The following is a 27,512-nucleotide window of genomic DNA, read 5'->3' as shown; positions in this document are numbered from 1 at the left end:
TCAATTATATAATTATCAATGATTAATAATATAGATGGTGTTTCATATTGCACGATCAAAGATACTCAAATAAAAAGGGAATATAAACGCACTACTTTTAGTGAAGAGTACCATCTTTATAGATAGAGATGTCCGATAATGACTTTTTTGCCGATATCCGATATTCCGATATTAATTACCGATTCCGATATCAACCGATATATACAGTCGTGGAATTAACACATTATTGTGCCTAATTTTGTTGTGATGCCCCGCTGAATGCATTAAACAATCAACTCAAGTTATGGAGAAAAAAAAATGCCAACATGGCACTGCCATATTTATTATTGAAGTCACAAAGTTCATTCTTTTTTTTAACATGCCTCAAAACAGCAGCTTGGAATTTGGGACATGCTCTCCCTGAGAGAGCATGAGGAGGTTGAGGTGGGCGGGGGGGGGGTGTATATTTTAGCGTCCTGGAAGAGTTAGTGCTGCAAGGGGTTCTCTAACCACTAGGCCACTGAGTGGGTAACATTTAGTGTAAACTTTATCATATTCAAGATTATCATCGTCAAATTTACAGTTTTGTCTACAGTATACAGACAATTGTAAGTGTTTGACTATGTAAAGTCTGCAGTAGGACATGGGCATTTATATTCATTTTTAGTGGCATTAATGATAATTAAATTAGACTCGCTGATACCTGCAGAAACCCTGTCGGCGTTATTCCAAACCCAATGGCAGGCAGCCAGCATAAATGGGAATAGATTGTGAATGACTGTTTTTCTCATTAAGTTGATCGGCTACCGTTTCTGCAATCTGAATTTCTGCTTCTCAGGTCAGCCATTACCATATTCCCCCAGAGGACGGACGGTAAGCACGACTTCCGCGTGTGGAACTCTCAGCTGATCCGTTACGCCGGCTACAAGCAGCCCGACGGACACATCCTGGGAGACCCCGCCAATGTTGAATTCACGGAGGTGGGCACGGGGGAGACAAAGAAGAACGGAATTGTTTGACGTACACGCCGCTTACTTGTGGCTTGTGCTGATTAGATCTGCATGCAGCTGGGATGGAAGCCTCCCAAGGGTCGCTTTGACCACCTGCCCCTCCTGCTGCAAGCTAACGGCAATGACCCCGAGCTCTTTGAGCTCCCCGAAGACCTCATCCTGGAGGTGCCCATCACACACCCAAAGTGAGTCTCTGCACATTTTTTTAAACAGATGTAACAGCGTTGTGTCAGGAGTTGAGTCGTGGAGGATTTATTCACCTTTTTTTTGATAGAAACAAAAAGGACAGGGCGTCACACACAGTCCACAGTACACAGGATTTCTCTCCACAGCTCCGAGCGTCAGTGCTCACTCTAGCTCAGGAATTCAATTATTTATGCTTACATGTGGAAATAATAATAATAATAATAAATACATTATTAATAATAATAGGTAAATAAAACATAAAATAGTCTCAAATAAATTAATTAAATAAAAAACCAGTATATAAAATATATACATCAGCAAATAACAAAAATATATATTAAGAAAAAGGGACTTTAATATGTGCAACAATTTACCCCATTTTTTCCCACTCACATCAACTCATGTTATATTTTTCTACAATAAACTATGCCATAAAACTCATAACAGACATACCTTTTTTTTGATAGGAACATAAAGACCAGGGCTTCACACACAGTCCACGGGATTTCTCTCCACAGCTCCGAGCTTACATGTGGAAATAATAATAATAATAATAGTAGGTAAATAAAACATAAAATAGTCTCCAATAAATTAATTAAATAAAAAACAGTATATAAAATATATATATCAGCAAATAACAAAAATTTGTTGTAAGAAAAAGGGACTTTATATGTATATCTACAGAATAAAGAAATAAATTATGTACACTTATACTAATGCCACAGCGGCACACAAGGAGAAAAACCAGGTTTCACTACACATCTTAAGAGTATCAGCCAGTCAACTGCAGACATGGGAGCAGTAAAATTGATCAGTCTGGTTTTTTTCAGTCAATATTTTTAACCATGCATAATGTCGCTGTTAAAATGTTAGTGTAATGTTAGCACTGTAGATAATGTAGCTATACTTATGTTTGTAACATTTGTGTCCCACTCCTTAAAGGGGAACTTCACTTTTTTGGGGGAATTTTGCTTATCATTCACAATCGTTATGCAAGACAAGGACACATATGTTGTTCTTGATTTTATGCTTTCTTACTAAACAAATGCGATCAAAAGTCTGCTGATAGTGGAACCTACAAGACTTGCTCTATTTTGCCTTTGCCATTAAGGTTTTATATACATGCTGTAAGTATATATGTATTGTAGTAACAGACACATTTATAATAAGATATATACATATATACTGTGGAAGTTTCTCCCCTCTGGGTTCCTCGGACCACCAAGCACTGACATAAGAGCCTGGATCAGGTTCACAATATAGTTTTATTTTGCAATAAATTGTCTTGCTTTTTAGCAATTGTTTTGTGTCTGCCTGTCTCTCTCTCGCTCTTGCTCTTGCTCCATCTCAAACACCTCTCTCCTCCCCGGCTGCTGCCTTTTAACAGAGCGACAGGTGATTAGATAATCAGGCCCAGGTGGGCCATCTACGCACCTGTCGCTGATCTCGAAGCCGGTCCTGGCACACCCCGTTTCGCTGCAGGTCCGCAGGCCACGCCCCCCTCCACATTTACATATACATATACATATATGCATATACATAATACCGTATTTTTGGAGTATAAGTCACACCTGCCGAAAATGCATGATAAAGAAGGAAAAAAACATTATGCAACTTTCATAAACTAAGAAAAAAACTGCAACTTATAGTTCGAAAAATACGGTATATATATTATTTGTCAGGAAGTGGTGGTGACAAACCCCAAGATGCAGAGATGGCAGGCTTGGTGCAGGAAAACATGGTTTTAATGTCCAAAAAATGCAGGTAAAACACGAACCAGGAGGCAGGAAATAGCTCACAGCATACAAGAAACAGGTAGAACTGGAGACAGCAAGCAGTCCACAGCATACAGCAAACAATACTTCAGCCCTGACTGGAGGGCAAGGCAGGTTTAAATAGCAACCGACTAATTGACACCAGGTGTGGCCAGGTGCCAATCAGCCGCACCTGAGGGGAAACAGCGCTATGGGAGGCAAGCAGGAAACCGAACAAAAATAAGAGCGCTGACAGGAAATAAAACCATACTTGCCAACCCTCCCGAATTTTCCGGGAGACTCCCGAAATTCAGCGCCTCTCCCGAAAACCTCCCAGGACAAATATTCTCCCGAAAATCTCCCGATTTTTAGCCGGGGCTGGAGGCCACGCCCCCTCCAGCTCCATGCGGACCTGAGTGAGGACAGCCTTTTTTCATGACGGGAGGACAACAGGGTGACAAGAACTAAATCATCCAGACTAGAGATCAATTGTATTATTATGTTTATCTTACCTAAAAATAATAATATTTATTAATTAAAAAAAAAAAAACTAAATCAATTTTTACTATATTTTGCTAAAAACATCAAAATTAATTGTATTTTTATTTGTATTTTTTCTGACTCCTTATTACATCCAGCCATAGAATTATACATTAAAATAAACATATTTGAAATAATTAATTTAATTTTAAATTATAATAATTCATTTAAAATGACCATTTTATTAAAATAATTGCTTGTTTATCAACAACTTTAGCATTTTATTCATTACATTTTGAAGCTCTCAGAAGCCAAGTTATGTTATATTCCTTAATATTTATTTATGCAAGTTTGAAGTATCAATTATCTAAACACAGTTTTGTTTGCATATTTTCAGGAGATATATATATATATATATATATATATATATATATATATGTGTGTATGAAATACTTGACTTGGTGAATTCTAGCTGTCAATATACTCCTCCTCTCTTAACCACGCGCTGCCCCACCCCCGACCACGCCCCCACCCCCCACCTCCCGAAATCGGAGGTCTCAAGGTTGGCAAGTATGAACAGAGGGAAAACTAAAACATAACCAAACTGTCAGTGACAAGCCTGACAGTGCCCCCCCCCCCCTTCCGATAACGGATACCAGACATTCTAGAAAAAACCGAAAGAGTCCAAAGTCACGGGAGGGCGGAGGGGGGACGAGGTGGTGGGGCACCAGGCCAAGTGTCCCCGCAACCAGCGGGGAAGAGTCAGGTGGCGATGGCGAGTTGAACGCCGCCGCAATTGGTATTCGCGCTTAGAGGAAGAATGAGTCATAATCCTGGCGAAAAAAAGGGGGGTGGAACCAAGCGTCTTTTTCGTGTTTTTCTCGCCATTTACGGGTCTAAATTGACTGTCAAAGTGTACCAACTTGTCGGATTACGTCCTCATCCTTCTACTATCAAGGTGAGAGGCATTGTTTATGATCTACAATAAACTTCCACGAGCGAGAAAGCAACTCACGAGCCAATAATGTTTGATTGATTGATTGATTGAGACTTTTATTAGTAGGTTGCACAGTGAAGTACATATTCCGTACAATTGACCACTAAATGGTAACACCCCAATAAGTTTTTCCACTTGTTCAAAGGGGAACATTATCAGCAGACCTATGTAAGCGTCAATATATACCTTGATGTTGCAGAAAAAATACCATATATTTTTTTAACCGATTTCCAAACTCTAAATGGGTGAATTTTGGCGAATTAAACGCCTTTCTATTATTCGCTCTCGGAGCGATGACGTCACAACGTGACGTCACATCGGGAAGCAATCCGCCATTTTCTCACTTTCGTCGGTGTGTTGTCGGAGGGTGTAACAACACGAACAGGGACGGATTCAAGTTGCACCAGTGGCCCAAAGATGCGAAAGTGGCAAGAAATTGGACGAAATTTGTTCAAAATACGAGGCTGTGGGGAAAGCCGACGAAATGGTCAGTCGCTTGTTCCGCACACTTTACTGACGAAAGCTATGCTACGACAGAGATGGCAAGAATGTGTGGATATCCTGCGACACTCAAAGCAGATGCTGACATCAAGTCCAAAACTGGACAGATCAGCTTTCAGGAAAAGAGAGCGGATGAGGGTATGTCTACAGAATATATTAATTGATGAAAACTTTATTCATTATTCGCGGTTTTACGTAAATTATTATACATAAACTGTGTTTACCAATAATTTAGCTTAAAAACATTTATTTTTTTCAATCATTCGAGTACATTCGGGTAGTCTTGTGTAATGCAGTATTTTGTGTCTATTTAGGTATGGTTAACCTGAGTGCTGAAATCGTGGAAAAATATATGTTCTTAGCGCGCCTGAAATGGGCTGTCTGCACTCTCAAAGTGCATGTTGTTGCCAAATGTATTTCATATGCTGTAAACCTAGTTCATAGTTGTTAGTTTCCTTTAATGCCAAACAAACACATACCAATCGTTGGTTAGAAGGCGATTGCCGAATTCGTCCTCGCTTTCTCCCGTGTCGCTGGCTGTCGTGTCGGTTTCCTCGGTTTCGCTTGCATACGGTTCAAAGCGATATGGCTCAATAGCTTCAGTTTCTTCTTCAATTTGGTTTTGGCTACCTGCCTCCACACTACAACCATCCGTTTCAATACATGCGTAATCTGTTGAATCGCTTAAGCCGCTGAAATCCGAGTCTGAATCCGAGCTAATGTCGCTATAGCTTGCTGTTCTATCCACCATGTTTGTTTGTGTTGGCTTCACTATGTGACGTCACAGGAAAATGGACGGGTGTATATAACGATGGTTAAAATCAGGCACTTTGAAGCTTTTTTTAGGGATATTGCGTGATGGGTAAAATTTTGAAAAAAACTTCGAAAAATAAAATAAGCCACTGGGAACTGATTTTTAATGGTTTTAACCCTTCTGAAATTGTGATAAGGTTCCCCTTTAAGTCGGGGTCCACTTAAATTGATTCATGATACAGATATATACTATCAGATATTAACTATCATCATAATACAGTCATCACACAAGATAATCACATTGAATTATTTACATTATTTACAATCCGGGGTGTGGAGGGGGGCTCAGGGGGGTTAGGTTTGGTTGTTATCATCAGTCATCAACAATTGAGAACAGAGAAATGGATATTGGAACAGTGTAGGTCTGACTTGGTAGGATATGGACAGCAAGTAGTGGGCAGAGAGAGAGAGAGATCAGAAGGCATAAGAAAAAGTATCTGCCTTTGATTGTTTACATTTGATTATTAACAATCCGGGGAGGGTGTTAGTTTAGGGTTGTAGCTGCCTGGAGGTGAACTTTTATTGCGGTTTTAAAGGAGGATAGAGATGGACTTTCTTTTATACCTGTTGGGAGCGCATTCCACATTGATGTGGCATAGAAGGAGAATGAGTTACTGTAAGACCTTTGTTAGATCGGAATCTGGGTTTAACGTGGTTAGTAGAGCTCCCCCTGGTGTTGTGGTTATGGCGGTCATTTACTACGTTAATAATAATAACTGGGATTTATATAGCGTCTTTCTAAGTACCCAAAGTCGCTTTACATGTAGAACCCATCATTCATTCACACCTGGTGGTGGTAAGCTACTTTCATAGCCACAGCTGCCCTGGGGTAGACTGACGGAAGCGTGGCTGCAATTTGCGCCAACGGCCCCTCCGACCACCACCTATCATTCATACGTTAAGGAAGTAGTTTGACATGTACTTCGGTATCAGGTAGGTGTAGCGGATTTTATAGACCAGGCTCAGTGCAAGTTGTTTTACTCTGTCCTCCACCCTGAGCCAGCCCACTTTGGAGAAGTGGGTAAGAGTGAGGTGGGATCTGGAGTGGAATCTGTCAACATAGCCACACACGGCGCTGCTATAAATAGTTTGTCTGCGTTGGCGTTTATAATATCGATATCACTAAACTTGGGTTAATATTGAAGTCGTGAAATGTAAATAGAGAATATTTGGCAGTTTTGGATGGTTATTTGGGGGGTTTTATGGGTGGAATGGAGGACCTCCCATTGGTTCCATTTTAAGTGGACCTTTATATAGTTTTGAATGCATAAAAAAAAATTACATTTGTTGTAAACAATAGGCAAAATTCCTCAAAAAAGTGCACACTGCAAAAAGTCAGTGTTCAAAAACAAGAAAATAATAATTCTTCTCACTAAGCAGATTTTATGTTAGAGTGTTTTACTTGTTTTAAGTGTTTTGGTCCTAAATGATCTCAGTAAGATATTACAGCTTGTTGCTGAGATGTGATGACCTATATTGAGTAAAACATGCTTGAAACTAGAATATCAAGTGTTGCAAAGCTGTGTCATCAACACTCACAAGTATAAAACTACTTTTTTAAAGTCATCATTTCTTATTTCAAGCATGAAAAATCATGACTTTGACACAATTGTGTCTCATAATTAAAACAGATGACAGCCAAATGGACTTTGCTGTTTTATTTTTAATAAATAAATATAAAATACGCACTCATAAAGTAGTACACTGCAAAAAGTCAGTGTTCAAAAACAAGAAAAAAAATTACAAAAATGAGGGGTATTTTATTTGAACTAAGCAAAATTATCTGCCAATAGAACAAGAAAATTCGGCTTGTCAAGACTTTCCAAAACAAGTAAAATTAGCTAACCTCAATGAACCCAAAAATAGCTTAAAATAAGTATATTCTCACTAATAACAAGTGCACTTTTCTTGGTAGAAAAATAAAAAGAGACCTTTTTTGCTCAATATGTTGAAAAATATTCTTAAATGAAGTAAATGCTAGTGCCATTATCTTGACATAATGATATGCGCTCGGCATTACATTTCTTGAGTCTCGCACCTGTTGTTAATCATGTCTGTGTTATTTAAGCTTTTGGTCAGTCTGGCGACATCATACCCCTGACACTGTGCTTCACACTCTTTATCGTCACTCTGCTTAAATGCCATGTTCACAGTCCCGTGCCAAGTAAGTTTTTGTTTCATTATTCATATTTTCTGCCTTTGTGCAAGTTTTGTTTTCATTAGCCAAGTTTTGTACCTCCGCCATTGTGCGCACTTTTTGTTTGTTCTTTTTTGATAGTAATAAATAAATATGTACTACCATTCCCGTCTCACCCGAGCCAACTTTCCGTTGCCTTCTGGAAAAGCATACACCAAGGACCAAGTCTTGACACAAAGTAATAATGCATTTATATTTCCTCATATTTTCGGGATCTACAGGCTGATCAACTGCCAATTGTCGATAATCACCCTCATTTAATCGTAGTGGCCTAAATCATGATCATAATTTAAATTTGACTAATTGTGCAGCCCTAATTAACGTGAGTGCTCTTTAAGAATCTGACTAACAGTGACTTAAGGGCTGGACCTGGGCTATTTATAGCAAAAATCTGAAATTATTGAACCTTTCACACTGCAAAAAGTCAGTGTTCAAAAACAAGAAAAAAAATACAAAAATGAGGGGTATTTTATTTGAACTAAGCAAAATTATCTGCCAATAGAACAAGAAAATTCGGCTTGTCAAGACTTTCCAAAACAAGTAAAATTAGCTAACCTCAATAAACCCAAAAATACCATAAAATAAGTTTATTCTCACTAATAACAAGTGCACGTTTCTTGGTAGAAAAATAAAAAGAAACCTTTTTGCGCAATATGTTGAAAAATATTCTTAAATGAAGTAAATGCTAGTGCCATTATTATTATCATTAGCCTTTATTTAACCAGGTAAAATCCCATTGAGATCAAAGATCTCTTTTCCAAGGGAGACCTGGCCAAGAGGGCAGCAGCAAGGTTACATTAAAAACAGTAAACAAATACATAAAACATCACATTTACAACATTAAAACTTGCTGACATGACACATGTGCATACAGACAAGGTAGACTGCAATCCTTTCACAGAAGCTTTAAACTCATTCAACGTAACTAGGGTTTGAAGTTTAATATTGGATTGTAGGTTATTCCATGCCTTCGGTGCTGAAAACCTAAATGCTTTCTTGCCCAGTTCAGTTCTTACTTTGGGGACGACAAATTGCAGAACATTCATTGAACGAAGATTGTGACTTCCTTGTTTCTTTGTTAAAAGACAAGACAGATAAGATGGAGTGATACCCAGAATGGTTTTGTAGATGAACACATACCAATGATTGAGGCGTCGAGCACATAAAGATGTCCAGTTAACCATTCAGTATAACACACAATGGTGAGTAAGTTGGTGATGAATCTCAGTGCCCCCTGGTACACACTATCCAGCTTGTGCAGACAACCAGCAGTAGCATTCATGTACAACACATCTCTATAGTCAATAACAGGTAATCAATCAATCAATCAATCAATGTTTATTTATATAGCCCTAAATCACAAGTGTCTCAAAGGGCTGCACAAGCCACAACGACATCCTCGGTACAAAGCCCACATAAGGGCAAGGAAAAACTCACCCCAGTGGGACGTCGATGAGAATGACTATGAGAAACCTTGGAGAGGACCGCATATGTGGGTAACCCCCCCCCCCCCTCTAGGGGAGACCGAAAGCAATGGATGTCGAGTGGGTCTAACATAATATTGTGAGAGTCCAGTCCATAGTGGATCCAACATAATAGTAAGAGCCCAGTCCATAGTGGGGCCAGCAGGACACCATCCCGAAAAAGGTTGTTTCCACCAATTTCTGTTTCACAGTAAAAGAAAATCTTGACATAATGATATGCGCTCGGCATTACATTTCTTGAAACCAGCAAACTTATACTAAAAACTAGTTTATTTTTCTTAATGGAAAGGCAAAAAGGCAACGCTCAGGCAAATCATATTGTCTAAAAATGCATTTTCCCATCAATAACATGACATCATCGCGCCAAGTGCGTGCTCTTTCAGTGCTCTTTGGCCAATTTTTTTTTTTATTGTAATTTTTAAGAATTTATTTGAATGTGCATGAACTATTTCTGTTTGAAATGTCACATGTTAAATGTTTAAATATTAACTGTCAGTTTTATTATGAGACACAATTGTGTCAAAGTCATGATTTTTTTATTTCACGCTTGAAGTAAGAAATGATTACTTTAAAAAAAGTAGTTTTATGCTTGTGAGTGTTGATGACACAGCTTTGCAACACTTGATATTCTAGTTTCAAGCATGTTTTACTCAATATAGGTCATCACATCTCAGCAACTGTCATGTCTTGGTGATCATGTTTAGTTTGGCTATGTTCTGTTTGGTTTTCGCACTCTGTCAGTTTCTGTTTTTTCACTCCCTGTTTTGTTTCCATGACTACCAATCAGTTCACCTGTCCTCACGACTCACGCACCTGATTCATTTGAACTCACGCACCTGTCTTCAATCACCACATGACTATTTAAGCCTGCCATTTTCTGTTGATCGGCCTGGCGACATCACATTCATGCTCTGCACTCTTGACACGCTGCTTACTCTGTCCAGGTCATAGTTCATGCTGCTCTTTTCTTGCCACGTAAGTTTGTGTCATGATTTTTCATGCTTGAAATAAGAAATGTTTACTTTAAAAAAGTAGGTTTATACTTGTGAGTGTTGATGACACAGCTTTGCAACACTTGATATTCTAGTTTCAAGCATGTTTTACTCAATATAGGTCATCAAATCTCAGCAACAAGCTGTAATATCTTACTGAGATCATTTAGGACCAAAAACACTTAAAACAAGTAAAACACTCTAACATAAAATCTGCTTAGTGAGAAGAATTATCTTATCAGACAGAAAATAAGCAAATATCGCCCTTATTTGACATATTTAATCTTACTTAGATTTCAGTTTGATGTTGTTATGCTGATCAAGTTGGGCTTGTTGCAAGGTCTCGTCAGCTGGCTACTGGCCCTTGCTGGCCTCACGACCGCACGATTCGAAGCTCGCTCCTGGAATTAAATACGTCTAAAAGCCATGTGATCAGTCTCCCAGTGGGGGGTAAAGAGGGTGTTCAGCAAGGCAGCTTGGGAACCAAAAGTGGCCTATTTGTGCTAATGCTTGTTTTGGCTCCAGTCCCGTTTGCCGAACCGGAGATGATTTTTGCTTGTTTTCTCTGCCCAGGTATGAGTGGTTCAAGGACCTGGACCTGAAGTGGTACGGTCTGCCGGCCGTCTCCAACATGCTGCTGGAGATCGGCGGCCTGGAGTTCACTGCTTGCCCCTTTAGCGGATGGTACATGGGCACGGAGATCGGCGTCAGGGACTTCTGCGACAGCTCCCGCTACAACATTCTAGAGGCATGTTGGATTGAGCATTTTTAGCTCTCCCTATAGCTAAAAGCAGAACTGTGAATGAAGCACATTGTTGGTGGATTTGTCTCCCGAAAATGGAGCTGGCTAATTGGACTCAGGGCATTCTGTTTGTTTGCCGCTTTCAAAGCTTAACTCGCGACGTCGCCGCATGATTCATTCACTAAATGAGATGATGATGTATCACGGGCTCGACAAATTGTTGAGTGAAGGCTGTTAGGATAAAACGCATGCTGTTTTGTTCCAGCTTAACCACAATACATTAGAGGGAAGTACTTTCACACACTCCGTCATTCTGTTGGTGTTGTTCCGTGTTGCGGCAGTTCAGGATGTGGTATAAAAACAAATTCAGCTTCAGGAGAAGGAAATAGAGCAACAAAACAAGAAACATCAAGTAAAAGCAAGCGCCTTTATTGTGAGTTTATTTCTGCAGGATGTCGCTAACAAGATGGCCCTGGACACCAGGAAGACGTCCTCCCTCTGGAAAGACCAAGCTCTGGTAGAAGTCAACATCGCTGTTCTCTACAGCTTCCAGGTGCTTCCTCTTTCTTCTTCGATCAATCAATCAATCAATGTTTATGTACATAGCCCTAAATCACAAGTGTCTCAAAGGGCTGCGTAAGCCACAGCGACATCCTCGGTTCAGATCCCACATCAGGGCAAGGAAAAACTCTGTGAATGACTATGAGAAACCTTGGAGAGGACCGCGTATGTGGGTGACACCCCCCACCCCCTCTAGGGGAGACCGGATGCAATGGACGTTGAGTGGGTCTAGCATAATACTGTGAAAGTCCAGTCCATAGTGGATCTAACATAATAGTGTGAGAGTCCAGTCCATAGTGGATCTAACATAATAGTGTGAGAGTCCAGTCCATAGTGGATCTAACATAATAGTGTGAGAGTCCAATCCATAGTGGATCTAACATAATAGTGTGAGAGTCCAGTCCATATTGGATCCAACATAATAGTGAGAGTCCAGTCCATAGTGGATCTAACATAATAGTGTGAGAGTCCAGTCCATAGTGGATCTAACATAATAGTGTGAGAGTCCAGTCCATAGTGGATCTAACATAATAGTGAGAGTCCAGTCCATAGTGGATCTAACATAATAGTGAGAGTCCAGTCCATAGGGGATCTAACATAATAGTGTGAGAGTCCAGTCCAAAGTGGATCTAACATAATAGTGTGAGAGTCCAGTCCATAGGGGATCTAACATAATAGTGTGAGAGTCCAGTCCATAGTGGATCCAACATAATAGTGAGAGTCCAGTCCATAGTGGATCTAACATAATAGTGAGAGTCCAGTCCATAGTGGATCTAACATAATAGTGAGAGTCCAGTCCATAGTGGATCTAACATAATAGTGAGAGTCCAGTCCATAGTGGATCTAACATAATAGTGAGAGTCCAGTCCATAGTGGACCTAACATAATAGTGAGAGAGTCCAGTCCATAGTGGATCTAACATAATAGTGAGAGTCCAGTCCATAGTGGATCTAACATAATAGTGAGAGAGTCCAGTCCATAGTGGATCTAACATAATAGTGAGAGTCCAGTCCATAGTGGATCTAATATAATAGTGTGAGAGTCCAGTCCATAGTGGATCTAACATAATAGTGTGAGAGTCCAGTCCAAAGTGGATCTAACATAATAGTGTGAGAGTCCAGTCCATAGGGGATCTAACATAATAGTGTGAGAGTCCAGTCTATAGTGGATCTAACATAATAGTGAGAGTCCAGTCCATAGTGGATCCAACATAATAGTGAGAGTCCAGTCAATAGTGGGGCCAGCAGGAGACCATCCCGAGCGGAGACGGGTCAGCACCGCAGAGATGTCCCCAACCGATGCACAGGCGAGCGGTCCACCCCGGGTCCCAACTCTGGACAGCCAGCACTTCATCCATGGCCACCGGACCTGTGCCCCCCCTTGGAGACGGGCAAAAAAGCTTCAAAGTGCCTGATTTTAACCATCGTTATATACACCCGTCCATTTTCCTGTGACGTCACATAGTGAAGCCAACACAAACAAACATGGCGCATAGAACAGCAAGCTATAGCGACATTAGCTCGGATTCAGACTCGGATTTCAGCGGCTTAAGCGATTCAACAGATTACGCATGTATTGAAACGGATGGTTGTAGTGTGGAGGCAGGTAGCCAAAACCAAATTGAAGAAGAAACTGAAGCTATTGAGCCATATCGCTTTGAACCGTATGCAAGCGAAACCGACACGACAGCCAGCGACACGGGAGAAAGCGAGGACGAATTCGGCGATCGCCTTCTAACCAACGATTGGTATGTGTTTGTTTGGCATTAAAGGAAACTAACAACTATGAACTAGGTTTACAGCATATGAAATACATTTGGCAACAACATGCACTTTGAGAGTGCAGACAGCCCATTTCAGGCGCGCTAAGAACATATATTTTTCCACGATTTCAGCACTCAGGTTAACCATACCTAAATAGACACAAAATACTGCATTACACAACCGAATGTACTCGAATGATTGAAAAAAATAACTGTTTTAAATGTTTTTAAGCTCCTCAGCCTTCCCGGTAAGGTCTATTCAGGTGTACTGGAGAGGAGGCTACGCCGGATTGTCGAACCTCGGATTCAGGAGGAACAGTGTGGTTTTGGTCCTGGTCGTGGAACTGTGGACCAGCTCTATACTCTGGGCAGGGTCCTTGAGGGTGCATGGGAGTTTGCTCAACCAGTCTACATGTGCTTTGTGGACTTGGAGAAGACATTCGACCGTGTACCCCGGGAAGTCCTGTGGGGAGTGCTCAGAGAGTATGGGGTAGCGGACTGTCTGATTGTGGCAGTTCGCTCCCTGTATGATCAGTGTCAGAGCTTGGTCCGCATTGCCGGCAGTAAGTCGGACACGTTTCCAGTGAGGGTTGGACTCCGCCAAGGCTGCCCTTTGTCACCGATTCTGTTCATAACTTTTATGGACAGAATTTCTAAGCGCATTCAAGGCGTTGAGGGTATCTGGTTTGGTGGCTGCAGGATTAGGTCTCTGCTTTTTGCAGATGATGTGGTCCTGATGGCTTCATCTGGCCAGGATCTTCAGCTCTCACTGGATCGGTTTGCAGCCGAGTGTAAAGCGACTGGGATGGGAATCAGCACCTCCAAATCCGAGTCCATGGTTCTCGCCCGGAAAAGGGTGGAGTGCCATCTCCGGGTTGGGGAGGAGATCTTGCCCCAAGTGGAGGAGTTCAAGTACCTGGGAGTCTTGTTCACGAGTGAGGGAAGAGTGGATGGTGAGATCGACAGGCGGATCGGTGCGGCGTCTTCAGTAATGCGGACGCTGTATCGATCCGTTGTGGTGAAGAAGGAGCTGAGCCAGAAGGCAAAGCTCTCGATTTAATGGTCGATCTACGTTCTCATCCTCACCTATGGTCATGAGCTTTGGGTTATGACCGAAAGGACAAGATCACGGGTACAAGCGGCCGAAATGAGTTTCCTCCGCCGGGTGGCGGGGCTCTCCCTTAGAGATAGGGTGAGAAGCTCTGTCATCCGGGGGGAGCTCAAAGTAAAGCCGCTGCTCCTCCACATCGAGAGGAGCCAGATGAGGTGGTTCGGGCATCTGGTCAGGATGCCACCCGAACGCCCCCCTCGGGAAGTGTTTCGGGCACGTCCGACCGGTAGGAGGCCACGGGGAAGACCCAGGACACGTTGGGAAGACTATGTCTCCCGGCTGGCCTGGGAACGCCTAGGGATCCCCCGGGAGGAGCTGGACGAAGTGGCTGGGGAGAGGGAAGTCTGGGCTTCCCTGCTTAAGCTGCTGCCCCCGCGACCCAACCTCGGATAAGCGGAAGAAGATGGATGGATGGATGGATGGTTTTTAATCTAAATTATTGGTAAACACAGTTTATGTATAATAATCTACGTAAAACCGCGAGTAATGAATAAAGTTTTCATCAATTAATCTATTCTGTAGACATACCCTCATCCGCTCTCTTTTCCTGAAAGCTGATCTGTCCAGTTTTGGAGTTGATGTCAGCATCTGCTTTGAGTGTCGCAGGATATCCACACATTCTTGCCATCTCTGTCGTAGCATAGCTTTCGTCAGTAAAGTGTGCGGAACAAACGACTGACCATTTCGTCGGCTTTCCCCACAGCCTCGTATTTTGAACAAATTTCGTCCAATTTCTTGCCACTTTCGCATATTTGGGCCACTGGTGCAACTTGAATCCGTCCCTGTTCGTGTTGTTACACCCTCCGACAACACACCGACGAAAGTGAGAAAATGGCGGATTGCTTCCCGCTTTCCGAGAGCGAATAATAGAAAGGCGTTTAATTCGCCAAAATTCACCCATTTAGAGTTCGGAAATCGGTTAAAAAAATATATGGTCTTTTTTCTGCAACATCAAGGTATATATCAGGGGTCGGCAACCTTTAGCAGTCAAAGAGCCATTTTGACCAGTTTCACAAATTATAGAAAACTATGGGAGCCGCAAAAAATTTATGAAATTTTCAATGAAATAACACTGTATCCAAAAAAATTTTTTTTTGCTTTGTGCTATGCATAAACCATGGGTCTCAGACACGCTGCCCACACCTTTGTATGGGATTTGAAAGCTGGTGCGGCACGCGGGTTTTAACTGAATGGCGCTTGTCAGCGTCATGCGTGCCGTGTTGGTACAGCATATAGCACCCACCATAAACAGCATGCCTGATCAGCCTCACGTTGCTCACGTAGGGTGACAGCAACGCATACTTGGTCAATAACCACACAGGTTACACTGACGGTCGCGGTATAAAAAATTGTTTTAACACTCTTACTAATAATGCGCCACACTGTGAACCCACACCAAACAAGAATGACAAACACATTTCGGGAGAACATCTGCACCTTAACACAACATAAACACAACAGGACAAATACCCAGAATCCCATGCAGCCCTAACTCTTCCGGGATACATTATACACCCCCGCTACCAAACCCCGCCCACCTCAACCGACGCACAATTTTATACTTTTTTTTTTCAAATTGATAACCAATTTTTATTAATTTTATTAGAAATGAGTAATTTGACATTTTGATCAAGATAAAATAAAGTATGCTTTGCTATTAGTTTTAGTTTTTAGCTTTTTGTTAAGTTTTTTCGTACCACAGGTGCCTCAGTTGCTAGGCCATTTTTGTTTGTTACTTACTTAAATTAATTGTGATAAGATGCTGTATATTACACAAGAGACTGTGGTATGTGTACCACTAGTGTTACGGGGGCTTCATCTAGTGCAGGGGTCGGCAACCTTTACAAGTCAAAGAGACATTTTGACCAGTTTCACAAATTATAGAAAACAATGGGAGCCGCAAAAATATTTAGAAATTTTAAAAGAAATAACACTGCATACAAAGTTGTTGTTTTTTGCTTTGTGTTGTATAAACTAGGGGTCTTAGACACGCTGCCCACACCTTTATTTGCAATTTGACGGCTGGTGCGGCAAGCGGATTTTGACCGATTAGCGCAGCGTCATGCGTACCGTGATGGTACAGCATTTAGCAACCACTACCAACAGCGTGCCTGGTCTGCCACACGTTGTATGGGCTTTAGCTTGCTCACGTAGGTGACAGCAAGGCATACCTGCTCAACAACCACACAGGTTACACTGACAGTGGCGGTATAAAAAACACTTTAACACTCTTACTAATAATGCCCCACACTGTGAACCCACACCAAACAAGAATGACAAACACATTTCGGGAGAACATCTGCACCGTAACACAACATAAACACAACAGGACAAATACCCAGAATCCCATGTAGCCCTAACTCTTCCGGGATACATTATACACCCCCGCTACCAAACCCCGCCCACCTCAACCGACGCACAGAGAATTCCAATAAAGAATGCAGTGCCCCTTTAAGTTGACTTTAATTTTGAACTTCATAACCCGGCGCTCCTCCGCTTTCAGATATGCAAAGTGACCATTGTGGACCATCATTCGGCCACCGAGTCCTTCATGAAGCACATGGAGAACGAGTACCGGGTGCGAGGGGGCTGTCCCGGCGACTGGGTGTGGATCGTGCCGCCCATGTCGGGAAGCGTCACGCCCGTCTTCCACCAGGAGATGCTCAACTACCGCCTCACACCCTCTTTTGAGTACCAGGTGAGTGGTCTCCTCTTGCAGCAAAAGGCCATAGCAACACGCACACCAGGATCGACTAGTCTGCCTTTCTGTCTGCTTGTAGGCTGATCCTTGGAATACTCACGTGTGGAAAGGAGTCAATGGGACGCCCACCAAGAAAAGAGCCATCGGATTCAAGAAGCTCGCCAAGTGAGTGTGCACCGATAGTGAACATTTGTCCCGCTTTACAGAAAATGACTGATGCATAGCACGAGATGATCTGAGGCGGGGAACAACCACTTTTGTGAAGATGTGTGTACTCGACTGTGAAGTGTATTCAATCAGTGCTTCGGGGGGGTAATCACACCTTTGTTAGGGGTGTGCGCTTGTGCGTACATGCGTTCTCTGCGTGTGCACTGTTATAGTAATTGCCTCCAGGATATGACAAGCTGGGTAATCACAATTGTCATCCATCCGCCTCGTCGGCTGCTTACTGAATCGAACATCCATCACTCTCATCTGTTTAGCATCTCGGTAACATATGCACGGTCAGAGAAGCCGGGACCTCAAAAAGGATCTGAGAGCAATGGTGTCCAAAGTCTGGCCGGGGCGGGGGGGGTCATTTGCAGCACCAAGCTTGTTTTTGTATATAGAAATGCTAAACATTTGTATGACATGTAAAACAAATGTTTTAAATATATTGACTAGGGATGTCCCGATCCAGGTTTTTGCACTTCCGATCCGATACCGATACTGACCGATACCGATACTGGCCTATCCGAGCATGTATTAAAGTTTAAAGTTATTTAGCCTACTTAGTTGTCAGAATCATGTTGAAAAGGGTTTTAGTACTCTTGATAACAACTAGCCAGCTGAATTAGGGGAGTTTGAATAATACACAATGGTTGGTAACAAGAAACTGACCTGTTTATTCAAGGATAAACACAAAATAGACAAAATGATACATGACAAACAGAAATGGCATCATTGAAACTAGGGCTGGGCGATATGGCCTTTTTTTAATATTGCCATATTTTAAGGCCATATTGCGATACACGATATATATCTCCATATTTTGCCTTAGCCTTGAATGAACACTTGATGCATATAATCACATCAGTATGATGATTCTATGTGTTTTGATTGATTGATTGAGACTTTTATTAGTAGGTTGCACAGTGAAGTACATATTCCGTACAATTGACCACTAAATGGTAACACCCCAATAAGTTTTTACACTTGTTTAAGTCGGGGTCCACTTAAATTGATTCATGATACAGATATATACTATCAGATATATACTATCATCATAATACAGTCATCACACAAGATAATCACATTGAATTATTTACATTATTTATAATCCAGGGTGTGGAGGGTAAGTGTCAAAAAGACAGCCAAAAGAGTTTGATATGAGAATAAATCTAAAGTTAAAATATAGGGTAGAAATGCACCTATTTGCAGGAAATGTAGTCTTGATTTTCAAAATGTTCTTTCAAGGCTTGCATGTCTACATTAAAACATTCTTCTTCATACTGCATTAATATATGCTACTTTTAAACTTTCATGCAGAGAAGGAAATCACAACTAAAAAAATCACTAATTTTTTCATACGGTGTTGATCTGGACATTTTTGCCTCAGCATTTTGATGGTGTGGGCGTGTGGGACCGAATGGAGATAAGCGTCTCGACAGACGTTACAATATTTGAACAATGATGACGAAAACTGTTTTCTCTGTCGTGTCCGTGTGTCGAAAATTGTTATGCGCTTATTTTTTTATTTGATTTTGTGCGTGGCATAGATTTGCTATGTGCAGAGGACGCTTAAACAGTGCGCAATTGCACAGGCGAGCACCTTAGAGGGAGCGTTGCTCGCACGGCTGCGCTAGCATCACAGCTAACGTTAGCCATGCTGCTACCTCTCTGCTCGGGGAGGACGTATACGTATGTGACGTATGACGTGACAGTATGTGACGTATGTCGTGACAGTATGTGACGTGTGTAAGAAGGTGCGCTCGCTGTCTGTGAGAGGGAGACACAGGAAAGAGTGAGAAGAGCCTGTCGTGTAATGCCAGCAGCTAAAAGCAACTGCGTGAGAATTCACAGACCTGTGGATGTGTTGAAGGTGTGCTGGAAAATGCGGAACGGAAATTACGGAGCAGCAGAAAAGTGGAATGTATTATTTAAATAGGTGCGTTGGAAAACATGGACCGAATTTTTTTTCAACTGGATCTGGATCGGCATTTTCCCATGCCTTGCCGGTATGCAATTTTTGGCAAATATCGGCAGCCGATCTGATCCAAATATCGGATCGGGACATCCCTAATATTGACATAAACTTACAAGAATAATTCAAATATAATTGGAAAATAAATATGTAATACGCCATTTACTGTTATTATATTGGGGAGAAAAATTATTGAAAAAATGCATTGTATTTGTTTATTTGAAGGACGATGTGCAGTACTTTTATCCTGCACTACAACGAGTTAAAGTAAAGTACCAATGTTTGTCACACACACTGCAAAAAGTCAAAATGATCTGCCAATAGAACAAGAAAATCCGGCTTGTCAAGACTTTCCAAAACAAGTAAAATTAGCTAACTTCAATGAACCCCAAAAATAGCTTAAAATAAGTATATTCTCACTAATAACAAGTGCACTTTTCTTGGTAGAAAAAAAGAGACCTTTTTGCTCAATATGTTGAAAAATATTCTTAAATGAAGTAAATTCTAGTGCCATTATCTTGACATAATGATATGCGCTCGGCATCATGATTTTTTTTTTTTCATGCTTGAAGTAAGAAATGATTACTTTGAAAAAGTAGTTTTATACTTGTGAGTGTTGATGACACAGCTTTGCAACACTTGATATTCTAGTTTCAAGCATGTTTTACTCAATATAGCTCATCACATCTCAGCAACAAGCTGTAATATCTTACTGAGATCATTTAGGAGCAAAACCCTTAAAACAAGTAAAACACTCTAACATAAAATCTGCTTAGTGAGAAGAATGATCTTATCAGACAGAAAATAAGCAAATATCACCCTTATTTGACATATTTCATCTTACTTAGATTTCACTTTTTGCAGTGCACACACTAGGTGTGGCGAAATTCTTCTCTGCATTTGACCCATCACCCTTGATCACCCCCTGGGAGGTGAGGGGAGCAGTAGGCAGCAGCGGTGCTGCGCCCGGGAATCATTTTTGGTGATTTTAACCCCCAATTCCAACCCTTGATGCAAGGGAGGTAATGGCTCCCATTTTTATAGTCTTTGGTATGACTCGGCCGGGGTTTGAACTCACATCCTACCCATCTCAGGGCGGACACTTTAACCCAGACCTGGGCAAATTAAGGCCTGGGGCCACATGCGGCCCGCCGGACATTCCCAAATAATTTATTTACATCTTTAAGATGGAAAGTGTAGCCGCCATTATGTTGAGCAGTGATGTTTTCTAATGACTGTAAGTCTTGAACTATACAAAGTTTATCAATGGTTGGAATATGCGCTTTTGCGTGATATACTAGTTACTATGGTAATTAATTAGTTACTATGGTAATATAAGTCACAGCAGGTCAGACGAGGCACCAAGCAGTGGGGATGGGGAGCGTTTCCACAGAGTGTCAGCCTGAAATGTGGGTGTCAGGGACAGAGGTGGAAGGAGATTTTCACAACAAAGTTCTAAAGCTTACCGTATTTTCCGCACCATAAGCCGCCCTGGGTTATAAGCCGCGCCTTCAATGAACGGCATATTTCAAAACTTTGTCCACCTATAAGCCGCCCCGTGTTATAAGCCGCATCTAACTGCGCTAAAGGAATGTCAAAAAAACAGTCGGATAGGTCAGTCAAACTTTAATAATATATTAAAAACCAGCGTGATGTGGGCGCGCATGGAGTCGTATATCAACATGGACGGAGCTGCGTGAAAAAAGCCACCCGGCCTCTTCGCGTAAACTTACCTTAACCACTCGCTCATCTTTTCTTCATCCATCCATCCCTTCGAGTTAGCTTTTATGATGACGCCGGCTGGAAAGGTCTCTTTTGGCAAGGTCTTCCTTTTGAATATCACCATGGGTGGAAGTTTCTGGCCATTAGCATGGCAAGCTAGAACCACAGTGAAGGATGACTTCTCATTCCCTGTGGTGCGAATATTCACCGTACGTGCTCCCGTTGTATCCACAGTGCGGTTCACAGGAATATCAAAAGTCAGTGGAACCTCGTCCATGCTGATAATGTTCTCTGGCCGGATCTTTTTTTCAGCTATCTTGTTTTTACAATATGCACGGAAAGTAGCCAGCTTTTCTTGAAAGTCTTTAGGCAGTTGCTGTGAAATAGTAGTCCGTGTGCGGATGGAGAGATTGCGTCTTTTCATGAACCGGAAACCTGTCGCTTAGTAGGAGCCATTTTGTGGTCTTTACAGATGTAAACACACAAAGGAAATGAAACGTAATATCCGCGCGCTTCTTCTTCTTCTACCGGGGCGGGTGGTTGCTTACAGTAGAAGAAGAAGCGCTTCCTGTTCTATGGGGGCGGGTGCTTACCTTGGCGGTTGCTTGCGTAGAAGAAGAAGCACTTCCTGTTCTACGGGGAAAAAAGATGGCGGCTGTTTACCGTAGTTGCGGGACCGAAACTTTATGAAAATGAATCTTAATATTAATCCATATATAAAGCGCACCGGGTTATAAGCCGCACTGTCAGCTTTTGAGTAAATTTGTGGTTTTTAGGTGCGGCTAATAGTGCGGAAAATACGGTAGTTATATATCAGATTGTACATTGTATTTTTACCCATTTGCGTTCATATTTCGCTGTTTGTTGCATTTTTGTCACGTTTTGCTTGATTGTAAAATATGTCGAACGAGAGGGGGTGTGCCGTTCATATCTTGTCAATATTCAGTGTTTTATCGTTCATAGAAAAATGTACAATTCCATTCCGTTTTTTAAGGTGGTCTGTTAAAACGTTTTCAGCATTCAATCAGACGTTATTGTGAGGTTTTGTATTAGTGTTCCTACAAAAAGATATACCGGCCCTCAGACACATTTCTTTCTCTAAATTTGGGGCCCCCAGTCAAAATGATTGCCCAGGCCTGCTCTAACCACTAGGCCACGAATGCAACGAAATTGTGTTCTTATCTGTACTGTAAAGTTCAAATTTGAATGACAATAAAAAGGAAGTGTAAGTCTAAGTTACATTAGGATTTAGCACCATGCTAATTTCCATCTGTGCTCCTTTTATGGCGCATCTAACATCCACAATTAAATTACACAGGATTGGAAAATACACAACAATATTGAAATGACATAATGATAAACAATTCAAAATACAAGTACAATACATACAATACAATACGTGTGAATTACAAATCAGTGAGCGTTCAAGTGACAGTATTTTAGCAGCTTCATTTAAAGTGCAGAAGTATATAAAGTGCAACAGTTTTTATCAAAGTCCACATGCAGTGCAGTAGCCATCAGATGATAGATACCCTTAAAGGTATCATTCAATAGCCTCATACCCCATTGGATGATATACCAGTTACTATGGTCATCTAATTAGTTACTATGGTCATCTAATTAGTTACTATGGTCATCTAATTAGTTACTATGGTCATCTACGTCACAGCAGCTCAGACGAGGCACCAAGCAGTGTGGGCGGGAAGACTTTCCACAGACGCGGAAGGAGATTTTCACAACAAAATTCTAAAGCTTAGTGATATATAGAATAGAATAGAATAGAAAGTACTTTTTTGATCCCTGGGGGAAATTCAGCAAATATCAGATTAATCAGATTGTAGGTGGGTTTATTTTGTACCTTTCGCGTTCATATTTCATTGTTTGTTGCGTTTCACTTGATTGTAAAATATGTCGATCGAAAGGGGGTGTGACGTTCATATTTTGTCAATATTCAGTGTTTTATCGTTCATAGAAAAAATTAAAAATTCCATTACGTTTTTTAAGGCGGTCTGTCATAACGTTTTTAAGCATTCAATCAGACATTATTGTGAGGTTTTGTATTAGTGTTCCCAGTGACGTGCGGTGAGGTTGATGGCTGGTGAGGCACTGACTTCATCACAGTCACATTTACAAACATATGAACCCTAAAGAGTATCTTATTCACCATTTGATTGGCAGCAGTTAACGGGTTATGTTTAAAAGCTCATACCAGCATTCTTCCCTGCTTGGCACTCAGCATCAAGGCTTGAAATTGGGGGTTAAATCACCAAAAATGATTCCCGGGCGCGGCGCCGCTGCTGCCCACTGCTCCCCTCACCTCCCAGGGGGTGATCAAGGGGATGGGTCAAATGCAGAGGACAAATTTCATTACACCTAGTGTGTGTGTGACAATCATTGGTACTTTAACTTAACTTTAACTTTACACATACAAACTGTAGCACACAAAAAAGCACATTTAATAAAAAAAACGTTATTATGGTCTTACCTTTACTTAGAAATGAAGTCCATTTGCCGCTGTTGTGCTGGATTAATGAACCCCCTGACAGGTGTGTTATATCAACTAAAGCCCTCACTTCAACTTTCCACGTGCAAGATTGAATCTATTTAAAAAAGTGTAACCGAGGGTTTATAAATGTGGCCTATACTGTATGAAACTACAAAATAACAAACACGGAGGCTCCAGTTTACACCAGGACCACTTTATTTACCTTCTTTCAAAAACCTCTGCTCCACTACAACATGTCATCACTTCCGCTCTTGGCGCCTTCAAAATAAGAGCTCAAGGCATATAGCGCTGGTTAGCGCCGTGCATGGCAGCTCCCGCCATCAGTGTGTGAATGTGTGAATGTGTGTGTGTGAATGGGTGAATGTGGAAAATAGTGTCAAAGCGCTTTGAGTTCCTTAAAAAAAAGGTAGAAAAGCGCTATACAAGTACGAACAATTTACCATTTACCATTTACCATATACTGTATAACAGCGCATAACAGGAACTTAACATCACAAATAGGAAAGCCCATGAAAATAGGTTACAAAAGTTATTTAATAAGAAGCCAAAAAGTACAAAAACAATAATGTTCGTGTTGGAGGAGTTGTGAATTAGGTACACCTGCAGTCTGCAGGTGTACCTAATGTTGTGGCCATGCAGTCATTCACAACTCCTCCAACACGAACATTATTGTTTTTGCACTTTTTGGCTTCTTATGAAATAACTTTTTTAAATAGATTCAATCTTGCACGTGGAAAGTTTAAGTGTGGGCTTTAGTTGATATAACAATTCTACGGTGGGGGTGCAGGAGGCGGGGCTACTGGAGCCTCAGCCAGTGCGTCTTTTGCAGCCGTTTTATGATCGCTCAGCACAAGAAATACGTTACACACATACAGTTGTTGACAAAATACACTGTACATTATATACCTCAGCTAACTAAACTATGGAAATGTATAATATAATTCATATAGCAATACAGTCTCACTGCACAGCAGGCCAGCAGTTAGCCGAGTCCGGAATCCATGTTGAGGCACTGAGTGACGTGCCTCAACTGGCTGCTGTTCACCGCACCGTCTCTTCTCAGTATTTGAACGGCAAATGTGAAAATTCAGCGATTTTGTATAAAAATAATCTAAAACTGGTGAAGTTAAATGGAAAATAACTTTATAGTATAATCACTGCATACATATAACAATTTAATTAATCTTTTTTCTTTTTACATTTTTTTTCTTTCCATGATGCACGTCACTGAGTGTTCCTAAAAATAGATATACCGGCCCCCAGACACATTTTTTTCCCTAAATGTGGCCTCCCGAGTCAAAATAATTGCCCAGGCCTGGTTTAGGCGGTGGCTCTTTGTTGTTAAGGCGGCCGCCTTAACAACAAAGCGCTGCGGGAAACCCTGATGTGATTTGTGACTTTTTTATTATGTAAAATGGACCAAACTTGCCACAAAATTAACAACAAGAAGATTGATTTTTCAAAAACTATTTGAAAAGATTGAACGCTCCCATCGATCCCACGTGGGTGCTCGGCATTATCCGTGGGTGCTGGGGCCCTGAAGCACCCACCGGATCGGCGCCTATGCACACAGCATGGAGAATATTCAGTTTTATGAATATGCACGGCCGTTAGGACGGAAGAACATCTGTTTTTCAAGCCGTCCTCTTTCTTTAACGTTGGTCAAGTTCATCAAAACACACTTTATAGACAGAAAGAAGAGCAAACTGCTGGGCCAGTAGAGGAAATGAACGTGAGTTTGTGTCCCATGTGTCTTGTTTTTTTCTTTGCAGGGCGGTGAAGTTCTCCGCCAAGCTGATGGGTCAGGCCATGGCGAAGAGAGTCAAGGCGACCATCCTGTTCGCCACCGAGACGGGAAAATCTCAGGATTACGCCAAAACCCTGTGTCAAATCTTCAAGCACGCCTTCGACGCAAAGGTACGCTTGCCTCCGCCTTGCATCATCTTGTGAGGGCGCTTTTTGAAAAGGGCTCATTCCCGCACGCCCTCCCACCTCGCCGCGGCGGACAAAAGGTGAGTCGAGGCGCCAGCTGATCACACGGGGGCCAGAGTGTGCTCCTTTTGTCACATCCTCGTCTCCTCTCATGCGGCAGGCAAATCGCCGCGGGTCAGCGGCGAGATTTAAGCAGCCAAGCGTTGAGTGGCGCCGCTTGTTTAAGATGCCGAAGCACCGCTGGCTGTGCAAAACTGTGCAGGACAAAAATACATTTAAAAAAAAAAACCGTGCGTCGCCCATTCACACATTGTGTGCCTTCCGCTCCGGGTCATGTCTTATTTTTTGCCCGTGTGATCAATCACACAAGAAGACAATCATGCACGCTTGCGAGCGTCGGCTGTGTGGATGTGCGTGGCATCGGGAGTGGGCGTGTGGGTGTGCACGGCGGGCAGATGCAAACGCCCCACGGCGGGTCTCTGCTGAGGATTTTCTTCATGCCTTTGGATGTGTGACGTGTACCAACTAGGACGCGGTCACGGTTGAGTACAGACCCCGGTTTTAAGATAGCAATTGGGTTCATTTTTGAGGTACAGTAATCAATCAACATACCTGCCAACTACTCCGGTTTTCCCGTAATTCGTACGGTTTTCATCAACCTATTCCGGGTTACGGTTGCAGTGATAAAAAATACGGTTTTTCATTAATTAAAAAAAAAAAAGGGTGAAAACTACGCGAATTGCACTTTGTGCAGACAAGATTTTTCGATCGGACACGGAGGAATTAGCGATGAAAAAGACAACGTTGGGACAAAAAAACACAAGTCTAATGCCGTTGCTAGCGATACAAGTGGAAAACTTTCAACGTTTTTCGTCGCCCAAACAGATTCTTTGGATGTGATAAATGCCGAAGTTTTATTTACGGAGGCAATAATTGAGCATGGACTTCCAATCGCACTGGCTGATCACATGGGACAGTTAAATGTTTGTAATGCAACCTTTAAAAATCATTACGTGGTGATCGCGGTCCCAAAAATAAACTTTTCTTGCATGATAATGTCCAGAAAAATTCGCTTTATATTACTATAGAGTCCTTTTTTTTTTTTTTTTTTTTTTTTTTTTTTTTTTTTTTTTTTTTTTTATGTCCTGTCCAGCTTCTCAGGCAAATCATATAGTTGATGTAGATGCCCATGTCGGCTGTTCAGATTTACTTTACAAAAGAGAAGTGTAGGATACTTCTCTTGTTGCCTTATTTGTATTTGACTTTATTAAATGTATTTATATTATCATTTAGTGCAGCCGGGCCGGAGCAGGAGGGGATAGAAAGAGAAAAAAAAGAAGACAGAGGGGGAAATTGTGGGGACAAGAGGGGGATTAGACAGAGAGACAAAAACAACAACAGCAAACAACAACAACAACAACAATAGAGCAACATCAGCAAATATGACATGTACAAATATGATGGTAAAAGTAATAGCAAATAAGCAGTTAGCGAAAAATAAAAAATAATACAGAAATAACAATGAGCATTATTACACTACAAATGGATCAATACAAATACCAATAGAAATAGCGCTATTGATAATGAACAATACCAATAATTTACCTTTATTCTCAACAATACAGTTGTTTAAATGCAACAATACATATACGTAATGATAACTTGAGATACGAAAGAATGCAGAAAAATGGAGGGGGAGAAAGAGAAGCAACCTACATTAACCTTGTAGATTGTTATAGTCACAATAGGTTAAGCTTTGTCAGTGTGCCATGTGTTACACCCAGTTTACCCTAGGGCAACAACGTTAATATATGTTTGATGAAACGTGATTATGTGCATGAATGTAAGTATGCATATGTACTTGTATATGTACAGAATGTGTATATGTGTTTGTACAATG

At 41.4% G+C, this 27,512-nt stretch overlaps 1 protein-coding gene across 4 annotated transcripts in view; it reads left to right on the top strand.

Moving 5' to 3' along the window:
• LOC133577220 (nitric oxide synthase 1-like) overlaps positions 1 to 27,512 on the top strand; it is a 214,890-nt gene that overhangs the window by 111,963 nt on the left and 75,415 nt on the right. For all 4 annotated transcript variants that reach the window (XM_061930864.2, XM_061930857.2, XM_061930881.2 and 1 more), the window contains 7 exons: positions 818 to 959; positions 1,035 to 1,174; positions 10,967 to 11,141; positions 11,587 to 11,688; positions 17,073 to 17,267; positions 17,350 to 17,435; positions 25,453 to 25,597. In XM_061930864.2, coding sequence (XP_061786848.1) covers positions 818 to 959; positions 1,035 to 1,174; positions 10,967 to 11,141; positions 11,587 to 11,688; positions 17,073 to 17,267; positions 17,350 to 17,435; positions 25,453 to 25,597 — 985 coding nt within the window. The remainder of the gene's footprint in view (positions 1 to 817; positions 960 to 1,034; positions 1,175 to 10,966; positions 11,142 to 11,586; positions 11,689 to 17,072; positions 17,268 to 17,349; positions 17,436 to 25,452; positions 25,598 to 27,512) is intronic.

The sequence above is a fragment of the Nerophis lumbriciformis genome, linkage group LG38 (genome assembly GCF_033978685.3).
Source record: "Nerophis lumbriciformis linkage group LG38, RoL_Nlum_v2.1, whole genome shotgun sequence".
Classification (NCBI taxonomy): domain Eukaryota; kingdom Metazoa; phylum Chordata; class Actinopteri; order Syngnathiformes; family Syngnathidae; genus Nerophis; species Nerophis lumbriciformis.
This window is presented reverse-complemented; position numbering and strand designations above follow the sequence as displayed.